The 20,975-nt window shown below is 42.8% G+C and overlaps 2 protein-coding genes across 2 annotated transcripts; both read left to right on the top strand.

The window, feature by feature from the left end:
• Positions 1-4,320: 4,320 nt before the first annotated feature.
• On the top strand, positions 4,321-9,380 carry gjb9b (gap junction protein beta 9b). The gene is made up of 3 exons (XM_070984636.1): positions 4,321-4,391; positions 7,566-8,046; positions 8,413-9,380. Exons 2-3 carry the CDS (start codon positions 7,657-7,659, stop codon positions 8,839-8,841), a joined length of 819 nt encoding a protein of 272 aa, XP_070840737.1. The 5' UTR covers positions 4,321-4,391; positions 7,566-7,656; the 3' UTR covers positions 8,842-9,380.
• A 5,070-nt stretch (positions 9,381-14,450) lies between these two features.
• On the top strand, positions 14,451-19,336 carry pef1 (penta-EF-hand domain containing 1). The gene is made up of 5 exons (XM_070983960.1): positions 14,451-14,516; positions 15,297-15,543; positions 17,078-17,233; positions 17,755-17,898; positions 18,031-19,336. The coding sequence occupies exons 1-5, from the start codon at positions 14,496-14,498 to the stop codon at positions 18,258-18,260; spliced, it is 798 nt and encodes a 265-aa protein (XP_070840061.1). The 5' UTR covers positions 14,451-14,495; the 3' UTR covers positions 18,261-19,336.
• The last annotated feature ends 1,639 nt before the right edge of the window (positions 19,337-20,975 follow it).

A 20,975-nucleotide genomic window follows, 5' to 3' on the forward strand; every position in this document is an offset into this window, starting at 1 on the left:
ATTAATAGACAATAGACATCACAGACTAGTCATTGCTTAATCACAAAAAGCCAAATTTCCTGCTCTAGCAGACACCAAAACAATGTAGTTTAGTTTTACATGCAGCTCACTGCTCCCTCAAACACCACAATCACTGCCAGACTCACATACAAAAAGGAGCGGTTGCTGTCTCGAATAGCAAATCCTGACCTACTCACAGCGGCAGAAAGCAGAATAAATGGCATGTCCTACCGTGGCGCCATCAAAAATTAGCAAAAGACAGTTTGGCAGTGATAGATTACACCGGTTTACAATGATAACTGTGGCAAATTTAATTTCAAATGTTTTTATTTGGATCTTCCAGACATGTACGCAAATGGCGAGCAAAGAGCAAACAGCAGATCCTATAACTGTGGCAAATTTAACAATTAATTGGTAGTCATTGTTTAAACAATGTGAAGTGAACAAAAGCAAGTTCCTCATTTTTAGCCAATAACATTGACTGTTACTTACTTTTTAATGTTTCCAACTAATTTGTTACAAAACAAAAAGCCTGTTAGGGGCCTTACATCAGAGTCAGAATTGATATATTCGGCAAATGTGCACAGAAATTTGGATGAGGATGAGGGCGGGAGATAGGATGGGATATTGAGCACAGTGATGGTTTTAGGGGAAATAACAGTTCAGGTGTCGGGCAGTCCTGTGCTGATGTCAGCACTGCAGGGCAGAGCTAGTTAGCCCTGGCCCTGTTTTACCCGGCTTTGTCATGTAGTTGAACAAACATCATGTAAGTGAAAAGCATAATTGATTATTATCCCAGCGGTAAACAAGGTGCATGTGGAGTCAACATGATTTTCCACATTGTCTGTCGAACCTGAGTAAAATTAACATCTATTTGCTTGGTTTGTGGTCGCTGGCTCTCATTTCACAGACAGTTTTGTGTCTTTCCAGAAAACCCCTTACATTCCCTGACATTTTGACAAACCTCTCTTCCAAACACCAGCATCCCATGGAGTCAGTCTAATGGACAGAGAAAGAGAGAGAAAGAAGATGGCGACCTCCTCGAGGGGGCATCCTGACATCATCCACAGTGGCGGTGGAGACGTGGTGCTGTCACAACACACAGCGAGGGGGGGCTGGCTCGGTGTCATCAGCTCTGACACACTGGGGAATGACCCAAGCTGGAGCAATGACTGTGACAGTAATGGGACACGTCTGGGAAGAAGATGGGTGGAGAAGCAGGATAGAAACTGGAGATGGTGGAGGGCTGAGTTGTGGGAGAGTTGAAGGAGATCAGAGGGACGAGGCATAAGACGAGACAGGATGACTGTGTCGGCATAGATGGATGCAGCACAGTTTGGATATTTGAAGTAAAACAGTTCAGACCTGACAAGTGAGAAGCGAAGCATAGTGTTTTTAAACATCATTATATCATCGCCACATTAGCAGTGTACAGTTTTGTTTCAAGAAATGTTGGAAGAACTCTCAGCTTCTATTGGTTATTATTTACAGTTTACATCAAGTAATACCAATATTTCTTTACCTCCTTTTTGACCTTTGCCTTATCCTCCATATTTGCAGTTTGTTGTGACAGACAGAAGCTTGCAGTCTTCTTGGTCAGGGTGTTTTCTAGTATAAAGCCGTAATTTTCTTTGATTCACAGAGCAGATAACAGGCTTGTCCTCCAGTTTATTGCACACATCTCTAATGGGGCCTTGACACACATTTAGTCGTCTCAAAATTACAACAATATGCATGTGCAGGCTCAGCCACTCAGTCTGAGCCTATTTACTCTTACAGGAGAACAAGTCTCCTGTATGCATCTCGGATTGCCAGCAGACATGGTGCAGGCTAACCAGAGTGCATTGTGGGGAAAGAGGTGTTGACTGTGATTTACTCAGTTCAGTTGTTTGGCAAAAAGTTGCTTTTTGGGCCACCCTCACCCAAAAGGTTTTCTGCTGGGGTTTAACAGGAAAACATCCATTGATATATTCCTCTGCCCATGAAGGGGGTTGTTTTTCATTGTTCAGGCCTGAAGAACACTCGTGAGCCCACAAGGCATGCCTCTCTCAAACTGTTGCTTTGCAGTGACTTCTCTACCTTTCAGTCTGTTGCAGATATCTTTTCCTTTTCAGGCCAAAAGCTGCACTTGCCTCCAGAACTCCATATTCTACAATTCACTTAGGAAATGTGATCTTTGCACATCTGTGTTCAGACAGGTGCAGTGGAGAATAAGTAATGAGAAGATTGCTTGACCGCAACCTAGCCATTCAGTAAATGTAAAGTGCTGTCAGTGTGCCGGAGACTTTGTTACTCAGGTCAAGAATGAATCAGCTAGATGTCTTCTGGCTTCCTCCACATTACAAGAAGAGCACGGAGAAGCTGTGTTGCTCATTTCTCTCTTGTGAGTTAAATGGGCTCTCTCTGATTGGCTGAGTATGCGCTTGTATAGTCGGCGTGCTGAAGTGGGTGGCTAAGTGAGGAGAGCCCTAATGAAGAACTGACAGTGATGTTACAGCATATGTAACTCCAGTTTCTTTACTTTCACCCAAAGGCTGCTGGTGCTTTAAATCTAAAATCTTTTGGTCAGTCCAAATAACTCATGCGGAATAGCTTGTTTTTAGACAGCAACATCACTATTGACAACCAGCTCTGTGGCTTTGCTTGGATGCTGCCCCTTTCTTTATCACAGATGATGCGGCTGCTTAGTTTTAATAGGAAAGATGGGATCCTCTGTTTCTCTGTCTATTTAACATTTCTCCTCTATCACCCCCCCCCCCCCCCCCCCCCCGCACACCCCCACACACCCCCACACACCCCTCTGTCTGGCAGAAAAAAAAAAAAAAAAAGGCTGTAATGAAACGATGGAGCATCAGCATTCTCTAGAGGCTGATGGAGGACATAACATATTCTTTGTAGGATGGCATTCATCCAGCCTGTCCGTCTGATCTTTCTCCTGTCTGCTTCCTCTAAATGCAAGATAGTGTAATATTTATGACAGGATCCAGCCGTGTGCATGACTGTTTTGAGCAATCTGACATTCTTTTGAAAAGGACTTCAGGATAAAATGTGAGGTCAGGATCCAAATGAGAAAGCCTGCTTTGTGGCTTTTTTAGGAAATTCCAGCACTACTTTGGCACACCCTAACTGACGTAGCTGACGTCCTGGTTTCTCTTTCTCTCTCTTTCTCTCTTTCTCTCTCTCTCTCTCTCTCTCTCTCTCTCTCTCTCTCACACACACACACACACACACACACACACACACACAGTGCCAACATTGTACAAACTAATGTAAAAACAAACAATTTTGACATTATTCTATGTTCGTTTTCATCTTACACATATTCCTGTCTTTCCCTCCACTTACTGTATTTGTTGCATTCATGGTAAGTCAACAAGTAGGAGTGTCAGCTGCACTTGGAAACTAAACAAAAAAAACAAAAAACAAAAACACCCCAACAGGTCTGAGAGTATTACGAGAAATCCCTCCCTCCTGTGGAATGCATGGGATTGTCTGCCACAAAGACACATCTATTATGCCATTTCCTGCAAGGATAAGCTGTCGTGTGATTGTTCATTACATTGAGTTCTGTGCGTATGGGCTGAGAAATGCGATCTTTGGATATGATGCCATAGGGGATTTTGGGTGTGTTGTTGTTTAAAATGTGGATTTGCTGACACCCGTAGGCTCGTTAAAGTTTTCTTTAAAAACTTTCAACTACTTTCAATTTGTAATTACCCCGTAGTTTAGCTATATATCTTTTATTAGCAGCAGAGGAAGGAGCGACTTTTATTCTTTTTGTGCCTGCGCCATCAATACAGCACACAGTCATAGGGCAGTCAATGCGCACTGATGAAGAAGACACTAAGCGGGATCTAAAGGTTAAATGCCTGAAAGTGACGCAGACTCAAGTGCTCATAGTGGCTCACAGATTAGATTTTGCATTCTAATGTTCTGATTTGCATCAGTTTCATATCATACGCAACACTGTGCAGATCTGTCACCTGTCTGGTCAGCCGCCTGCCTGTGTCTTACCCTTCTCTTCAAGTCTAACTATTATTATCACATCATTTTCCATTCTCATGTCCAACTGTCTGTTAAACTGTTTCTCTTTCCTGTCTCTGATGTTATCTCTGTCGCCTCTCTGCCTTCCCACAAAATAGCCCGAGGCAGGTCTGCTCATGAAAACAGGTCCAGATTGAAGTTGCCAGTGTGCAAGAGTATGCAAGTGTCTGTGCGTGGTGCTCCACCCACCCTCCCATTCCTGAACGCTTCCAGCAGGTCCACACCTCAACACCAACCCCCTCAAAATATCCAGGTGAGAGCAAGTCAGGTAGCATCGATACAAGGCCAGCTGGGACGCACTTAGCAGTCAGGAAGCACCTCTTTCACGCTGCGTCTCTCTGCCTAAGGTAAGGTGCTTTGTCTGTAGTTTAAGTGTTAGATCAAAAAAATAGATGTCATGCAGATGAGCCTTAGTTTAATTTCAGAATAATACTGGAATTGATTCAAGAGGGTAAAAGATAGAGTAAGAAAAAGGGCCACTAAAAGGGCTAGACTATTGTTCATTCTGTTCTTTTTCTACCATACGGAGAGGGAAGATCTTGACATACAAGATCTCAGAGAGAGCTCAGCCCTGGTGCGTACAAAAGAATGAGATGTGTAAAGACAGATAACTGGAAGCGGTGCGAATAAAACTATACACGGATTGCCTGTGCTTTACTCCTCCGGCTGATACGTCTTCCCTTGAAAAATGAAATAAAGCCAGGTTGAAGGTAAAAAGGCGAGATATGTGCGAATGACAGAAAAAGAATGAAATGCAGAGGTGGGAAGAGGAAGAAGAAGGAGAAAAGGCGCAAAAGAGAACTTCAACCCCACCTTGTTAGCCAGGAGCATTGACTCATACAGACCATGTAGCCGAGGTGGATAGAAACTATTTGCAACTAGCTCAACCTGTAGAGCGAGTCACAGTCAACGATCTATCACTGTTTCAGATGAGGTGTACACAGTGAGCTGGATCAAGCTGTAGGCATAATAAAGATCTGCACTGAGGATCAGGAGGATTTACACAAGTGGAAAGTGGTATTTTCTAAGAATAGCGTTGGCACATTTGGACATCCCTGCCTAATACATCACATGATGCTGAGTATGTTTATGGTGGCTCATTTCCCTCGTGCACTGTGCGAGGAGCTTGCGCTACAGCTGTGTTTGCATGGCGCTGAGACAGAATCAAATGTCTCAAATAACCGGAGGTTTCTCGGTTTTACAAAGCATGATACGTCTCGTCCATCACAACAAAGAGAAAGACAAACACTCTGCAAAGAGATAGACGAGGCCGCTGCTGTCGGCGGGGAAGGCAACATTGCAATCTAGAGCAAATAGGAAAACAAATTGTGGTCCAGCTTTGCCATCTCGCAGAGACAAGATATACTGTTGTGTCTGAGTTTTTTTCCCCTTATCCATGCTGAATGTCACCTCAGAGTTTGTCTGTGTGTGTGTGTGTGTGTGTGTGTGTGTGTGTGTGTGTGTGTGTGTGTGTGTGTGTGTGTGTGTGTGTGTGTGTGTGTGTGCATTTTGGATGAAACTGAGAAATTATTAAAAAATCACATCCTCAGCAGTCAATCATACTATACATATATTTGTGGAAGAGTAAACGTGTTTGTGTCTCAACATGCAATTCATGAATTTGTAGGACCTTTGCAGCGAATCTGAGGGATTCAAATAGTGATACATATTACAGCCTGTTTTTCTAAATAAAACTGAGGAGCATCATAGTCCCACAGACACAGACTGAGACACATTTTAAGATTAATACCACTGGTGGTATTATCCACGAAGCAGAGGTAAAGCGTAGGTAGAGCCAGCATTGATTGTCTGGCTTTCAGTAGCCTATGTTGTGACTCTGAGGGCATTCATTGAGTCAGGTCTTTTCATGCTGTGTAATTTAATAGTCAGAAATGCTGGATGAGAGAGAAAATAGCAACTGATTTGACAGCTCAATATGTCTACAGTGATGCCGAAACGCAGGAGAAAAGTGTTTCTGAATTCAAATACTCTGGATTAGACGAGACAGAATTGAAATGGAACAGTGAACAGTGAAGCTGTTATCCAACTTGTTCCCTGTCAGGCTGTGAGCGTTCATCAGAATGAGATGTAAATGTGTAAGAGATGCATTTTTTGTATTGTTGAAGAGAAATCCTTTAGAAATCGTAACCCTCATGTAGCGTGGCAGACGCGCCTTATGTTTACCCTTACATAACAAAATCAAATATGCATTTCAACGGTGTTTGCTCCCCTCACTCGTCAGTCACACCTGTCACTCCGGAGCTCCCAACCCAAACTAAAGCTGTCAGTTCCTTTCAGATTTTAATGGCAATAAATCTACTTGAACACACATGCTGTAATGTGCATGTGTGCACACACCTACATCCATTTGTTTGCACACCGAATCTCAGAAAGCGGGAGAAATGGGAAGAGGATACACAAGCAGCCAAAGAAATCTGAAAGTACACCCACACACACAGGAACACAGAGCCAGCTGACTATGCAGGTGATCCATGATAGCTCCAGCTTTAAAGTCTGCACATGATCGGACCATTAAATCCACATGCTAATTTTTCAACTAAAATTCCCTCTCTCTCAGAACACGGCGGTCCCACAGTACAATCACAAATGAAACGCTGTCCCTTAACAGTCCTTTGAAGAACCGAGACTGCAATAGACATTTGAGATTACAGAGATGACTGTGGCTGGCTGATCAGCCACGCTGTTCAAATACTTTGAAATAGAGTTGAAAGTATTGCTTTGTCTTTTCAGCACAGGGAGTCTCCGATGATGACTCACTCATTCATGTGTGATGAGTCAGCGCTGAAAAGGTAGCTCTGTGTAAATACGGATCAACTATCACAGGGACTGTTTGTGAAAATGATTTATGGTTGTTTTTTCATAGCTGATCACTTCAAAATTGCTTGTTGTTTGTCATTATTTATTCAGCTCCTTCAGGGTGGGGTAATGGCACATTACATTTACATAGTATTACCCTGTGTTCCCGATGTGTCAGTGATAACATGACGTAACATGAGGACCAGTTCATGTGCCTGAAGATCACTATTCAGTCTGTGAAAACAGTCTCTGGAGGAGCTGTGTTAATCTGAGAAAATAACCCTGATGATGTCACACTGGTGTCACTCGGGTTCGGTCGGCTGGGATCTTAGCGCTACAGAAAGTCTGCCGGCGGTGTGGAGTTTAATATTTGTGGGTGTTCACCAGACAGGAAGTGTGTAACAAAAGATAGTGTCAGGTTGCATCATGGAAAATTTTGGCCTTCTCTCCATTTTTGTGACTGAAAGTCGGGACATTTCAGCTGCTGCCTCGGTTTGGACCCGACTTTAAGAAGGTGCAATATTAAATCACTGGGAGTATTCCCTTTAAACCTTGCTGCAATCCTTGCTTTATGAAGTGAAATTGTATGACAAGAAGAATATGCAGTGCTCTTACATCTAATAAATGGAGAGCAAGCTATTCACATCTAAGTGCGTGAACTACTCTCCTGTTTCTAATCTAAATGCCATTCTTCCATTGCTCAGGGTGAGACCATCAAGAACCTCATCCCACCTGGTCTCCTGAGGTGCTCCTTCATCTCCTTCATCTGCCTCCTCCACCTCTAAGGCAGCAGTCATGAACTGGTCTGCACTGGAGGCACTCCTCAGTGGGGTCAACAAGTACTCCACTGTGTTTGGCCGCATCTGGCTCTCCATGGTCTTCGTCTTCCGGGTGATGGTGTTCGTGGTGGCGGCCCAACGAGTGTGGGGGGATGAGAGCAAGGACTTTGTCTGTAACACGGCCCAGCCGGGCTGCAACAATGTGTGCTACGACCACATCTTCCCCATCTCCCACATCCGCCTGTGGGCCCTGCAGCTCATCTTCGTCACCTGTCCATCGCTGATGGTGGTGGGGCACGTCAAGTATCGTGAGAAGAAGGACATGCAGTACACTGCCTCGCACAAGGGTAGCCACCTGTATGCCAACCCTGGGAAGAAACGTGGGGGGCTGTGGTGGACTTACCTGGTAAGCATGAAGGGGGTGAAAGTCTATTTCTGGCCTTGACCAAATTGAAGTTAGCAACTCTTAAAAATGTCAAAAATAAATGCCACCAGTGAGCAGCTCTTTACAAAAGGCAGGAGAAGACATTTGTGTGACTATTTTATGATCCTGATCACAGGAAAAACTGCTTCTTTTGCACGTCATCGCCCTGTCAGAAACAAGTTTTAGCGTCCCTTCAAACTAGACTGAAGCTGTATGAGTGATGAGCTTGCAGTGGTTGAAAATGTTTGTTTTAAAACAGATCCTGCATCAGTTCGATTGTCTTATTTCTAAAATGCATCATTCCTCCTGCTCATATCAAACCTCTTCTTCTTGTTTATCTATTCATAGCTGAGTCTGATTTTCAAGGCAGGCTTCGACGCTGGATTCCTTTACTTGTTGTACCACATCTACGAAGGTTACGACATGCCCCGCCTGTCCAAGTGCTCCCTGGATCCGTGCCCCAACACGGTGGACTGCTACATATCACGACCCACTGAAAAGAAGATCTTCACCCTCTTCATGGTGGTCTCCTCTGCTGTCTGCATCTTCATGTGTATCTGCGAGATGATTTACCTTATCTGCAAACGCATCCAGAAACTCATTAGGAGGAAGACTGAGGCAGAGAGGAGGCTGTTTGCCGAGAGTCACGAGATGACGCCGCTGGCAGCACCCAGGTCAGAGTTCAGGTCCAAAACATCAATCAGAGTGGATCCTACAGCCTCTCTCCACAACCTCAGTAACATCAAGGCTGAGGAGGGGCAAACTCCGAAAGATTAACACACAATATGGCACTGGTCGTGTTGAAAAACTAAGCAAAGTACTCAAGGGACCACTGCAAGCAAATGCATTCATCAGACTCCATAGAGGACTGCTGCTCAATACCAAAGATCCCATCAATTCAGGGATTTCCAAGACAGCGTTTTGTAAATATTATCATGTTAAATGACTTTCTGCAGGAACGCACACCTCATGCATGCAAATTAATCCCTCAAAGAGGCTGATTACAGAGGGAGTTAAAGGGTTTAGAGCATCTTTTGGAACTGGTTTGTGCTGTGAGTATGTGGCCGTGCGCATGTGTGTATTTGTGTATGTATCATTAGCCAGTCATATATTTAAGCTGTTAGATCAGGTACTTTGTAAGTGGACTTCTAAAATGCTGAAAGAATTCGAGTGATGTAAATACAGTATAGAGAGTGAGCTCTTTCCCGGAACATACACACTGCCCCCTAATGAATAAAACAAGATAAAGCACGCACAGCTCTTCCTTTAGGGATGACATAATAACCGACAGAAAGCACTTTGGGGTTTGTTGTTATCAGATAACAGAAATGATCCTTATTGTTCAAAAGTTCCTTTGACTCTTGTTGTCACTTTGTGTCACACTACTAACTCTTATTAAAACTATGGAAAAATTAGAAAATATATTTTTGTGCTGGCAAATTTGGTTGTTTTTTTGTTTGTTTTTTTTAAGAATGAAGGTTCTAGATAATATATTTTGTTTTACAGTTTGTATTTATTGTTATGATCCATAAACTTATTTCACTGTTAAAACATCTCAGAGTGTGGGTCCTTTGTTCTTTTTGAAAAACCATTCACAATGATCATATATGAAACAGTTTATAGCAGTCAGTTAAGAGCTTATATCTGATGGTCAGAAATAAAGCAAATTACCTCAAGTTTGTTCAACCACAATAATTTCCTCTAACTGCAGTCTATTTGTTCACAGCAACCTGTTTGAAAAGAGTGAGAAAAAACATTAATGTCAAGTTTTTTATTCACTTGAAATTGTTGGAGGCAAAATTATACTTTGGGGGTTTTTCCATTTCCTTTAGTGTGGTATTTGTCTTTTGTGCATTTAAAAGGTCTGAAAAGTTGCAAAGCCTACAAAGTCCATGGTACTCTTTCCTACAGAAAACACTGCTCCTGAACTGCCTGAAACATCTTGGTTGTAGTTCAGCCTTTATTCCTCTTAGTTGTCTGCGTACTAACACAGCACCACATCCAGCAGGGAGACTGTGCCGCCCAGCGAAACCTTGGATTCTAACTCGCTGTCTGTTGTAATACGAAGATGTGGACGGTATGAGGAAAGTTCACCATTTTCATTGCTGTTGGCTGAAACAAAAGCTGAAGTCTACATCTACTCACCATACTGCTGTATGTTTAAATTAGCTTGATGGACATACCCTGACGGCAATGATATAGCTCTGTGTGAAAAAGAGATGGTCAAACTGCATCAATGCATTTGCTTGGCAACAATGTGTAACTTTGATTAGCACCCAGCAGCTAGCTTGCTCAGACCACAAAGCTGCAGTGTTAGTGGCCCGCTGGCCCATCAAAGCTAATATAGATCAGACTCAGAGGCTTTTAATTTAGGAGCAGTTATTATGTTGATATTCATAGAAGTGGGTTATAGTGATTCCCTGGTTGAAAACTGCTGACTAAAGAAAGGGCGGGCAGTGCTTGCTTAGGCCTATGGGAGCTGACCAATCAGGTGACAGGAGCCAAAGTGTTTCAAACAGATGGTGAATAGAGGTGTTGCAGCAAAGTACAGAATGAGAAAAATAATGTTTTGTTTTGTTTTGTTTTGTTTTATATGAAATCATGCAAATCTATTCTAAATATTTTATTAGATATTTAGTCTTAAATAATAAGGAATCATTTTAGATACTGACTTTTATCAAACCCTCAGACCGCATTTTAAGAAGGCAATGCAAATATTGTATCTTGTAAGGAAATTAAATAGCTTTGATGTGAGCAAAGACCTCCTGAAGATGGTCTGCGCCAGTCTAGTGGAAAGTGTAATCTCCTACATCACATGCTGGTATGGAAATTGAGGGGCTAGGAGCAAAAGTAAGCTCACAAAAATAGAGACATTTGGTGGAGATGTAGACCACACTTACCTGGAGGAAAGCAACATCAGGACCCTTCATACTCTGTTTAATGAATCTGTGAAACTCCCCTGAGGAGGACGATGGAGGGTGCCTGCACCAGTGAGAAACATCCTTCGGCAATCTTATGTTCCATCCTGTCATCTTACTGAACAAATGACTTTTCATTAGCTATAAGTGACTGCTGTTGTTTTTATGGTATGTAACTTATGTATGCACTTCTACCCAAAGCATTTTTATTACAGGCCCACTTGTTTGTTTTTATGCCATGCATTTTAATCCAAGGCAGAGGAAGTTCTTAAGTGTATGTACTGTATGTCTGTGTGCACGATCCGTATTCATCATGTCCCTTTGTTTTACTTTCATTTTTATCAGTGTGCTTTGCTTTGATGCCAAAGGCAAATTTCCATGCAAGTGGACAATAAACATGTCTATTCTAGAAGACGACTGAAATGAAAGTGTGAACCTGAAAATGAGCATAATATGGCCTCTTTATCCCTAACAACATGCAGTGAAAGTGTGGGCCAGCCACTTAAGTGGATGAAAGAGATGTGAAGGCAGCTATAACAATCCAATCACAGTGCGGCACTTTCCGCAATTTAATGTCATGCCTTGAATACAACACAGTCATTTCAAATGTGTGAAATAGTCGTAAGCCATGACTCAACATAACCACAGCACCAGATCTCCCCTTTCAAGGATCAGTGAGTAGACTGCTGTTGATTCATCAGACCTTGCCAATGCTCAACCAGGTGGATGCTGATGGTTACAAATATACATAATAAATCAACAATAAACAGTGCGGGCCATTTGACAATACAAAGTCAGTTGAAACTTAGACCATGCAAAAAGGCACAAGTTAAAAATAAATATGCATTCAAGTCCATAAAAACCCTGACACCCCTTCTAGTACGTGACATATAAACCTTGTTTCAATGCAAAAGGTTACAACAGATTCAATTAAAAAACACATCCCAACCAGTTGGAGGATGTAGAATGAACTGGTATGAATCAAACAGGATAAAAATCCGAGAGCCAAAGAAAACATCCTAACAACTGATCTATTAACTAATCAAAACACTAAAATGAGTGTGTTTCTCCAGGAAGGTGATTTCCAGCATAATTTGTTTGTGCAATGAAACTTCCCTCAGGAGCTTGAAGGGACTCCGTGCGCAGGTTTACTTTGCATTTTGCCTTGACTTCCTGTCCTCCGAGGGTCTTCTGAAGACAAAAAATAGGGCTGCAGGGCAATTTGTGTTACAAGACACATTGCTATTTGAACAGATTATGTACTGGCATCACAGATCGGCTATGAACATAATACAAATATTCAAAGCACAATAGGCCTGCTTGTTATACTACTTCATTAGTTTATGTGTAATCATACTGTAGTGCAGACAATGAAAAAATGTTGAACTTACTCTTCATGCATTGTAGCATCCTGACTGTGGGTTCAGGCCTCCCTCCATGTTAAGCTGGACCTGCAGCCATTTTTCAGCCTTCTCCTTAGTGGAGAGCCTCACTTATAAGTGACTTTGAAAATCGTGCTCCCTATCACTGGCCTCATTTACACACAGAAGATGAGTGTGGTCAGACGGCATGAGTTTCTGTGATCTAAAGTGACAACATAAGTAAAAGGCAATAACAGCAAAAAAACGACTTTAGACAGAAAGTTCTTCGGCGTTGATATCTAATCTCATGTTGGCTGCGTAACTACCATTAACGCTAACAAGCCAGCTCAGCTAGATAACATGGCTTGCTTGTATCTCCCAAGGTTGTTCCTTGGTTAATTCAGTCATTATACATGTCATTTGTTAGACAGTGCATCAGTGGCGAGTGATAAGATGAGCAGCATAAATGTGGATGATCGCACTGGGCCTGAAAAGAAAGTATAACTGCTGATAGTGAATTAACCCTCATATTTTCCTGCTGATAAGCTGACAAGTGACAGTTTCAACCATTTCTGAGCTCACAGTGAAAGATACTGTTATACTGAACTACATCATATTGAGACATTTGTTATTTTTTGTCTTCCCTATTTGCATATGTGACAAGGACAGAATATTAGAAACACCTCTGAACATAATGCAGCTCAGTACAACACCACCACCAACTACGACCTCGATGCTAAAACGTACAATTGAATGAACACCTCTATGACAGCGTAAAAATCCCTGAATGTTATAGGCAACATAAAAGCAGAATTCATGGCTGAGCTGGGGCCTTGTGTACAAGCCTGACTGTAAAAAAAAAATAAAATAAATAAAAAAAGCTGGGACTCTGTGTAGAACATAAATAAAACAGAGTGTGATCATTTGCTCATCCTTTTTGACAAACGCTCAATTAAAAACAGTACAAAGACAATATATTTAATGTTTGACCTCATCAGCTTTGTTGATTTTTGAAAAAATATGCTTAATATGATGAAGCAACATGCTTTCAAACACACTGGGACAGGAGCAATTACGATGATGGTCAATGCAGACGTTGTGCATCTGCCCACCCTGCCAGCACATTTTCTTTCCAGGGAAGATGGATCTGTGCATCTTGCCTTCTGTGCGTCATGGATGTGTGTGCGACCTGGCAAATAGGTCCATGGAGGACCCCAGTCCACATGGTTTTACCTAGCGGTGGTCACGCAAAGGGAACTGCTGAAATGTCGCCAGGGGTTAACCTCTGATTCCTTATGATGAGGAACACAACACATGTCCACAGTGTCCAAACCCAAGCTGTAATTGGAGGAAGCTCTCTCCAGCAGTGAAAGGTTTGACGACGTTTATTGAGCGCTCACAGCCAGGTGTCCACATCTCCTTTTCTTCCTACTGTTCTGGTGGAAGACGGTAATTGCTATTTTGAACACCTGTGTGCCTTTCCTGTCCTGCTTTCTGTCATCTCTCTCTCCCTGGAAAACGTCGGATGAGTTTCTTTGAAGACTGTCCATTCAAAGAAAAATTTATCTACCCTCTCCCTATTCAAGTACCTCAAAATTCTCCTCAAGTAGAAGTATAAGTACAGTTACTTTGCACCACTTTTATATATATACAGTGTGGACAATGACACGTAGTAAGCAATGCACATTATCAGATAATACTTACTGACTACTCACAGCAACATGAACCACGTGACCGCATGCCGGCGAGCTCAAACTATCGCGCTATTCAATTACTCTGGGTGGTACTAACTACCTAGCAAGCAGCCTGTAAGTGTTATTCGGAGAAAATGATTGTATTTTAATCCAATACATCCAAAAGCTCTTCTCCCTCTATCGTCTCCCTTTGCAGACAGTGCTGACATCTAACAAGCACGCGAACATATGACGACATTTTCCGACCACACTCCCTCTCTCTGTGTGAGCTAATAAGACTGCAGAACAGCAAACAATCCTGTTTTTTTGTTTTTTTAATTTCCTGTTTTGTCAGTGGAAGCTATGAGAAAACGTCATCGTCAGGCTAACCCAATCATAAGCAGACTAGGGCGGGTCATACCGACGAAGCCGTATCCGCCTTTACTGCTGCCTTGTTGAAGGAAGTAAAGTCTATCAGAATGAGTTTTCACTACGGACAGGTATCGAAATATTGCGTTTTGTCTATGTTAATTATCATAACATGTTATTTTTTTAAATAACTGTACTATCATTGGGGTTTTTTTGCCTCGATATAACGTAACTAATGGTTTATGTCATAGAAACGCAAGTAGCGTTAGCCATTCGTGTGGTTGCTTTGAATAGCAGTAAACTGTTGCTATCTTTCAGGAACATTCATTAGCATGTGTAACGGTATTGTTTGCTAAAGCTAAATCAATTCAAACTGTGCTAACATTGCTGGAGTTACAGTATAGTATAGAACAATGTGTAACTGTTGTACTGTTCCCGTTTGTGAAGGCGACCAGGCAGCCCTGATTATATTCTGTCTCCCTCATCTGACAGTCAGTGTGTTGTAGTTTGTAGTTTTTAGGAGCAAAATTACGCTGTAACGTATACTTTGAGTGGTGGGACAAGTATTCAGGGGCTTTGAAGTTAAAGTAAGAGTACCTCACTGTGACTATATTCCATTACAAGTAGTGAATTCAACGTTGTAAATGAGTGAAGTACAGAAGTATTACCAGCAAAATGCTACAGTTTAAAACGCAAGTGAATGGGCGTCGTCCAGAGAGCTGCTTAACGCAGCATTAAAAAGTTGAATGGAGCTAATGTTGTCTGTGTCCTGGGTAGCTTCATACATAACAAGATATTATGTCATATAAAGAACTTACATGTTTTCTAAGTAGAATTTTAACCTAATATTTCTCTATATTCAAGTATACTTAAGTGAAGTGCAAGTACCTTATATTTGTCTGTCACTGTAGGGCTATCCGGGAGGAGGCAACCCACCACCAAGTGCTCCATACGGGGGAGGCAATGGTCCATATGGGCATCACCCCTCAGCTCCATACGCTGGTGCAACACGTCCACAAGGAGGTCCTTATGGTGCTTATGGAGCCCCAGGTCAGGGAGGGCACTATGGGCCTGGACCAGGGGGTGCCCCCGGTGGGCATTATGGGGGTTATGGGGGACAGCCTCATGGAGGAATGTATGGACACCATGCTCCCCAAGGTAACTATACAGTGAGACTGCAGCCGCATTTGCTTCTTTGCTAGTCAGAGTTGAATGGGCGTATTCAGAGCACGAGGAGGCTGCAGAAAGTCTCCTTCCTCTTTGCATCTCTCTCCTCTTCCCTCTCCCTCACTCTCCTGTGGGATGATGGATAGAAAATGACTCACGTTTGCAGACAGTCGTGTAGAGACAGGGTTCAGTTTGTGCCCCTCAGCAGGATTACACAGCTGGAGTGATGACTCGGGTAATACTGAGTGAGGGCTAAACAGAGTAAGAGACAGATGGGTAAAGGGTGGTGTGTGTGTGTGTGTGTGTGTGTGTGTGTGTGTGTGTGTGTGTGTGTGTGTGTGTGTGTGTGTGTGTGTGTGTGTGTACAGTAGAGCCAAAGTCAGAAGCTGATAGCCTATGTTGCTCTCACTGTCCTCGGGGACAGAATCCATCAGGGTCTGGCCTGAAGTGTCACCTGTCCCTCTCTCCATTCATTTTTCTGACTGTCAGTCCTCCTTCCCCGTGTCTCACACCATATTTAACACCTCGTGTCTCTTCCACCACGTATCCCAGTAATGGCGTCTTTCCCCGACACTGTCTCCCCCCTCACTGAGACGACTTTTCCTCAACCCTTGACTAAGCAGAAACCTTTTTTCACAACCCGGCCTTTTGAAACACTTGGCATGTATAACCAAGGATGGGGAGGTATTGTTACGCAGAATACCAACTCGTTTCACAACTGTCGGGAGATTCATTACTCCTGAATTTAGCGTTTTTGCCTTTACTGGAAGATTTTATTTGAAAGGAATAAATTAGATAGCACACCTGAAATGTGTTTGCTGGTATGATTTCAGACAGTTTTAATGGTTTTTCTTTTATCCACACATCCGTTAAGCAAATAACATGTCAATACTGTATCTACTAACTGTTACTGTGAACGCCATTGCATTTAGAAAATGTGCATAGAAATTGTATTTGGCGTATCAATTAAAGTGTATTCAATCTTTTAGTCATTGTATACCGTGCTGTTCCAGACCAGTGCCTTCCAAACACCAAAGCCCAAAGATTGAGTCAAGCACAGATGTATTATTTTTTATGATCAAGTTTCTGCTTGGCAGAGTCAGCACAGTTTCAACAAGCGCGTTTCTTCATCTCGCAGTAAATAAATAATTATTTTGCATCGGAACGAGGCAGCCACTTCATTTAGAGGAATCGTCGCTGTCTTTTTTTCCTCCCTTTTACTGTTTCTTTACCCACACACTCGCACACATGCACACACATATCCGTTACTCTGAGAGCTTCAGTGAAATAATAACCAGTAGAAAATCTAAGGATGGGAAATGATAAAGAGAATAAACAAATAGAAGAATAAATTTAACTAGTTGGCTCAGACAGATTGAAGAAGAAAAGGAGGAAAACAGTGATGGAAGCATGAGCGTCTAGGAAAACAATCTTCTGATGTTATGGGTGTCTTCGAAGTCAGTCTGAGCCCCCCCTCATCCTTTCTTCACTGTCCTATTACTACTCTTATATTTCCTCTCTGCAGGTAACATCCCTCCTGGCGTTAACCAAGAGGCGTACCTGTGGTTCCAGAGCGTTGACACCGACCACAGCGGCTTCATCACCCTAAAGGAGCTGAAGCAGGCACTTGTCAACTCCAACTGGTCTTCTTTTAATGATGAGACCTGCCTCATGATGATCAGTAAGTCACATGGCTGCAGCCTCAACAGAGGGAGCTCTGTGGTCATGAATATCTGATGATGTCGCAAAATTACACAATGTTGACCTATGTAGAACGCTTTCAGAGACTTGAATGGCTACAGCAGTGGGGAGGAGGAAGTGATGTCAGAAAGCAAATAGATAAATGAGGGGTGGGACAAAGAAAACAGCCTGGCTTTATGTGTGAGCAGTCTCTCAAGCTACTGAATAGAAAGCTCTCCTGTTTCTAAAAGGAGAAATTTAGTCAGCCATGAGTCAGCCGAAAAAAACGACTGAGTCATGTTGGTCTTGGTGTCTGTTCGTTGCGCTCCTTACATTCCAGTTGTATTTGCCAGCCAGTGACTAATGTGTCCCTTTACCATAATGAGAAATGTGTGGCTGCTTTTCGGTGATACAACGAGAAGATTCACGATGAACGGGCTTACCGGAAACATGGCAAGAATTACTGAAAAGCATCTGAGTCTTACTTGTGCTGAGCATGCTGTGTTTTGTATTTCCCGTCAGACATGTTTGACAAGACACGGTCGGGTCGAATGGACCTGTTTGGCTTCTCAGCGATGTGGGACTTCATGCAGCGGTGGAGAGCACTCTTTCAACAGTATGACAGAGACCACTCAGGCTCTATCAGTGGCATGGAGCTCCAGCAAGGTATCCTCATTTCAGTGGTTTCAGTCTCACACCAATGTTTTAAAATGAATACCAAAATAAGATACTTTTAGGCTACAAACAAAAGTCAATTCCCATCTTCTCCTCTTTCCTCCATCCGTCCCCTCTCCTCAGCCCTCGCTCAGATGGGCTACAACCTAAGTCCCCAGTTTTCCGAGACACTGGTGCGGCGCTTCACCGTGCCAGGCACACGACCCGGCATCCACCTGGACCGCTTCATCCAGGTGTGCACCCAGCTCCAGATCATGACGCAGGTGTTCAGGGAGAGGGACACGGCCATGACAGGCAACATTCGCATCAACTATGAGGATTTCCTGTCTGGGGCCGTCACCAGGCTCATGTGAGCCAGTCCCTCTGCACTGTGGATTCACAGCACCATTCCATGTTCAGGTCATGTTTTTGCTCACTTTTTAATGCTCTCCCAGAAGTGCCCCAACCTGTTGCCGTGTACACAGTGTACCAGCCAGTGCGCATCATTCCATGGCTTGTCGCTGTAAGTAGCTAAAGCCTCACACCATGCTGCTGAATAAAGTTCAGTGGCTATTATAAAGGTCTTTCACCAGGGGGTCAGCAGGAAAGTGACTGTGGCTTTATAACATCAGCCACAATATACTGTAGGTCACTGAAACAGTCATAATCTTACCATAGATGCCTTGGTGACAATTAGCTCGCCTCTTGTTTACTAGTACCACTACAATACTTGACTCATAGTTTAACTGATATACAAGAGAGCACTAGTTTACACCAATTCATGAATGTTGACCCGACAACCCCGCTAACCACACACCTGTGAGGACTGAGTCAGTGTAAAGACTTGACCGCAGCTAAAGAGTGAAAGCATAACAGAGATCATTTCGCTGCTCCTGCGCCTGCATTCAGCTGCTTGACGGCGATTCTGTTGAAGTGCTCACAGGCTGCATTGACATGTTCCCGTGCCATCAACACAGTTTTATATTCTATTTCAATGTATGTAGGTATTGAGCATTCCCTGAGGGGTTTTCCATGTAATGGCTGCACATTGTATTGAACTGTGCTTTGTATTGCAAATGTGTGTGTTTGAGCCAAAAAAAAAGGCCACATTTTGTAATATCAGATCTTTCTCTCGCGCTTCGTGAGGAAGCTCTCTAACTAATTGATTCTGAATTAAGTTTAGGAAAAAAAAATATTAATATTATAATTTTTTTGCTGAATTGCACTGCTGTGAGCCAGTATCAACCATAAATGAAAACAATTAACTGTGGCCAAAAGACACAAAAGCAGTAAAAGGGTTTCCTGATTACATTTGCCACTTTAACAAATGGGACATTCAGTGATTGTGAGGCCAGTATTCTCTCAGTCCACTGAGCTATATGTTCTGAAATCAGTAAACATACCAAACTGATTCTCAGTGCCATAAACAAATAAATGCTTTTGTATCACATTTGCTGTTTTCGGATTCTTCATTGACAACCATTCACACTGATGAGTCATGGCTAGTCGAAATCCAAACCCTACTCGTGACCTTTTGGCCTCAAAATGCCCAAAAGTGGTTCTTCATTTCTCCTTTTCTAGGACAGATTGGCTGGGCAAAAGAGCAGAAGAGCCTCTGTCTTTCCTTCCTCACGCGGTGCTTCTCTTCCTCACCGTCTGCTCCTCAGCTTGATTACAGTCTGTGTCAAGAGTCCTGCTTCTCTCTCCAAATCAGAGGCAACCCATCAAATTTTATTGTGCATCATTTTTTTTCTTGGTTGTATCCCACCTCCATCACCTCCTCACCCCTCTCCCTCTATCTTAACCTGAGGCTCAGCGCCATCCCTCCTGTTCTCTTGATAGGTCACCTGAACGTGGGTGTGTTTTAGTTTAAGTTTGGGGACTTAATGGGCGCAGCCAAAAGTACAACATGTTTGAAGGTTTCAGCCTTAAAAGAGAATGGCAGCAGCTCTTTCCTGGTGTGTGTGTGTGATTCAGCAGCGATTTAACCAAGTACTGATTGTCATTTCCTGTTTAATGAGGAAATTTCCCACAACTGACCATGTCTGACATCTGTAATTAACTTGGGCGAATAGAGCAGGTTTATGGGGCTTCAGTTAGTGAGGGTGCGACACTCCTCTCTGTCAGCCACAGATTGTGATTTGGATTGATAAGACGGTTGTATTTTTACACAAAAATCTTGGCGAGCGCAGCTCTAAATCTCATTTACTAATAAACAGGACCTGATGAAATCATCCTGGCACCGCTAAGGTTGTTGGTAAAGCAGACTTGGCACTAGTAATGTTGTTCTCCCCTGAGGGGATGAGCACATTTCACTTTATCTGACAGGACTGATCAAATGCCAGTTCTGGCAACTACAAGATGGACGGCATAGAGGGAGGAACTGCTTAAAAGAATCATTTTGAAGCGTGAAGCGTAATCACCCACACAGAATCCTGTTAATCACTGTAATTTCAACAGTCATTTTGAAGTAATGATAACATAAAAATTTGGATATAACTCCTTTTTAAAAAAAAAAAAAAAAAATCTGCTTGTGCACAAATGACCAATGAGTCTGAGCTGGTCATCCCTCCATGACAGGCTGCATTCCAGTGGCTGTAGATCAACCCTGTGCCCTGCATTGGTATAGTTTTACAGTCAACTTTTGGGCCTTGGAGCTGAAATATCGGTGTCATCAATCATGTAGAGATTTGCAAAGAACACATAGCGATTCACAACCCAGAAACTACAGAAGCACAGAGGAATATTTTCTTCTCTCTGTTGTCAGCGCTGCAATTTATAGCTTCCCGCTGGGTGACTGAAATTTACACAATTTCTCTGCAGCCCTCATTAGCAGTTAAAGTAAACAAAAGTAAAGCTTCTAAAACTGTGTCTTTATCCAGTATACCAAGTCTCTGAAAGCATCCCTGACTGTATGCTGAAATATGCTTTCAAGAGAAAACTACCTCTGCACTTGAGGGGTTTGTAGCTCATGCCTTGTCAGCGTATCACACGACAGCGGTGGCATATCTGTCAGCCTTTCATGACTATTCTTTCAGATGAGTGTTTTGTGCAAGGATGTCATTGATGTTAGAGCACATAGAGATGGC

This window comes from Chaetodon trifascialis, chromosome 17 (assembly GCF_039877785.1).
Source record: "Chaetodon trifascialis isolate fChaTrf1 chromosome 17, fChaTrf1.hap1, whole genome shotgun sequence".
NCBI lineage: Eukaryota > Metazoa > Chordata > Actinopteri > Chaetodontiformes > Chaetodontidae > Chaetodon > Chaetodon trifascialis.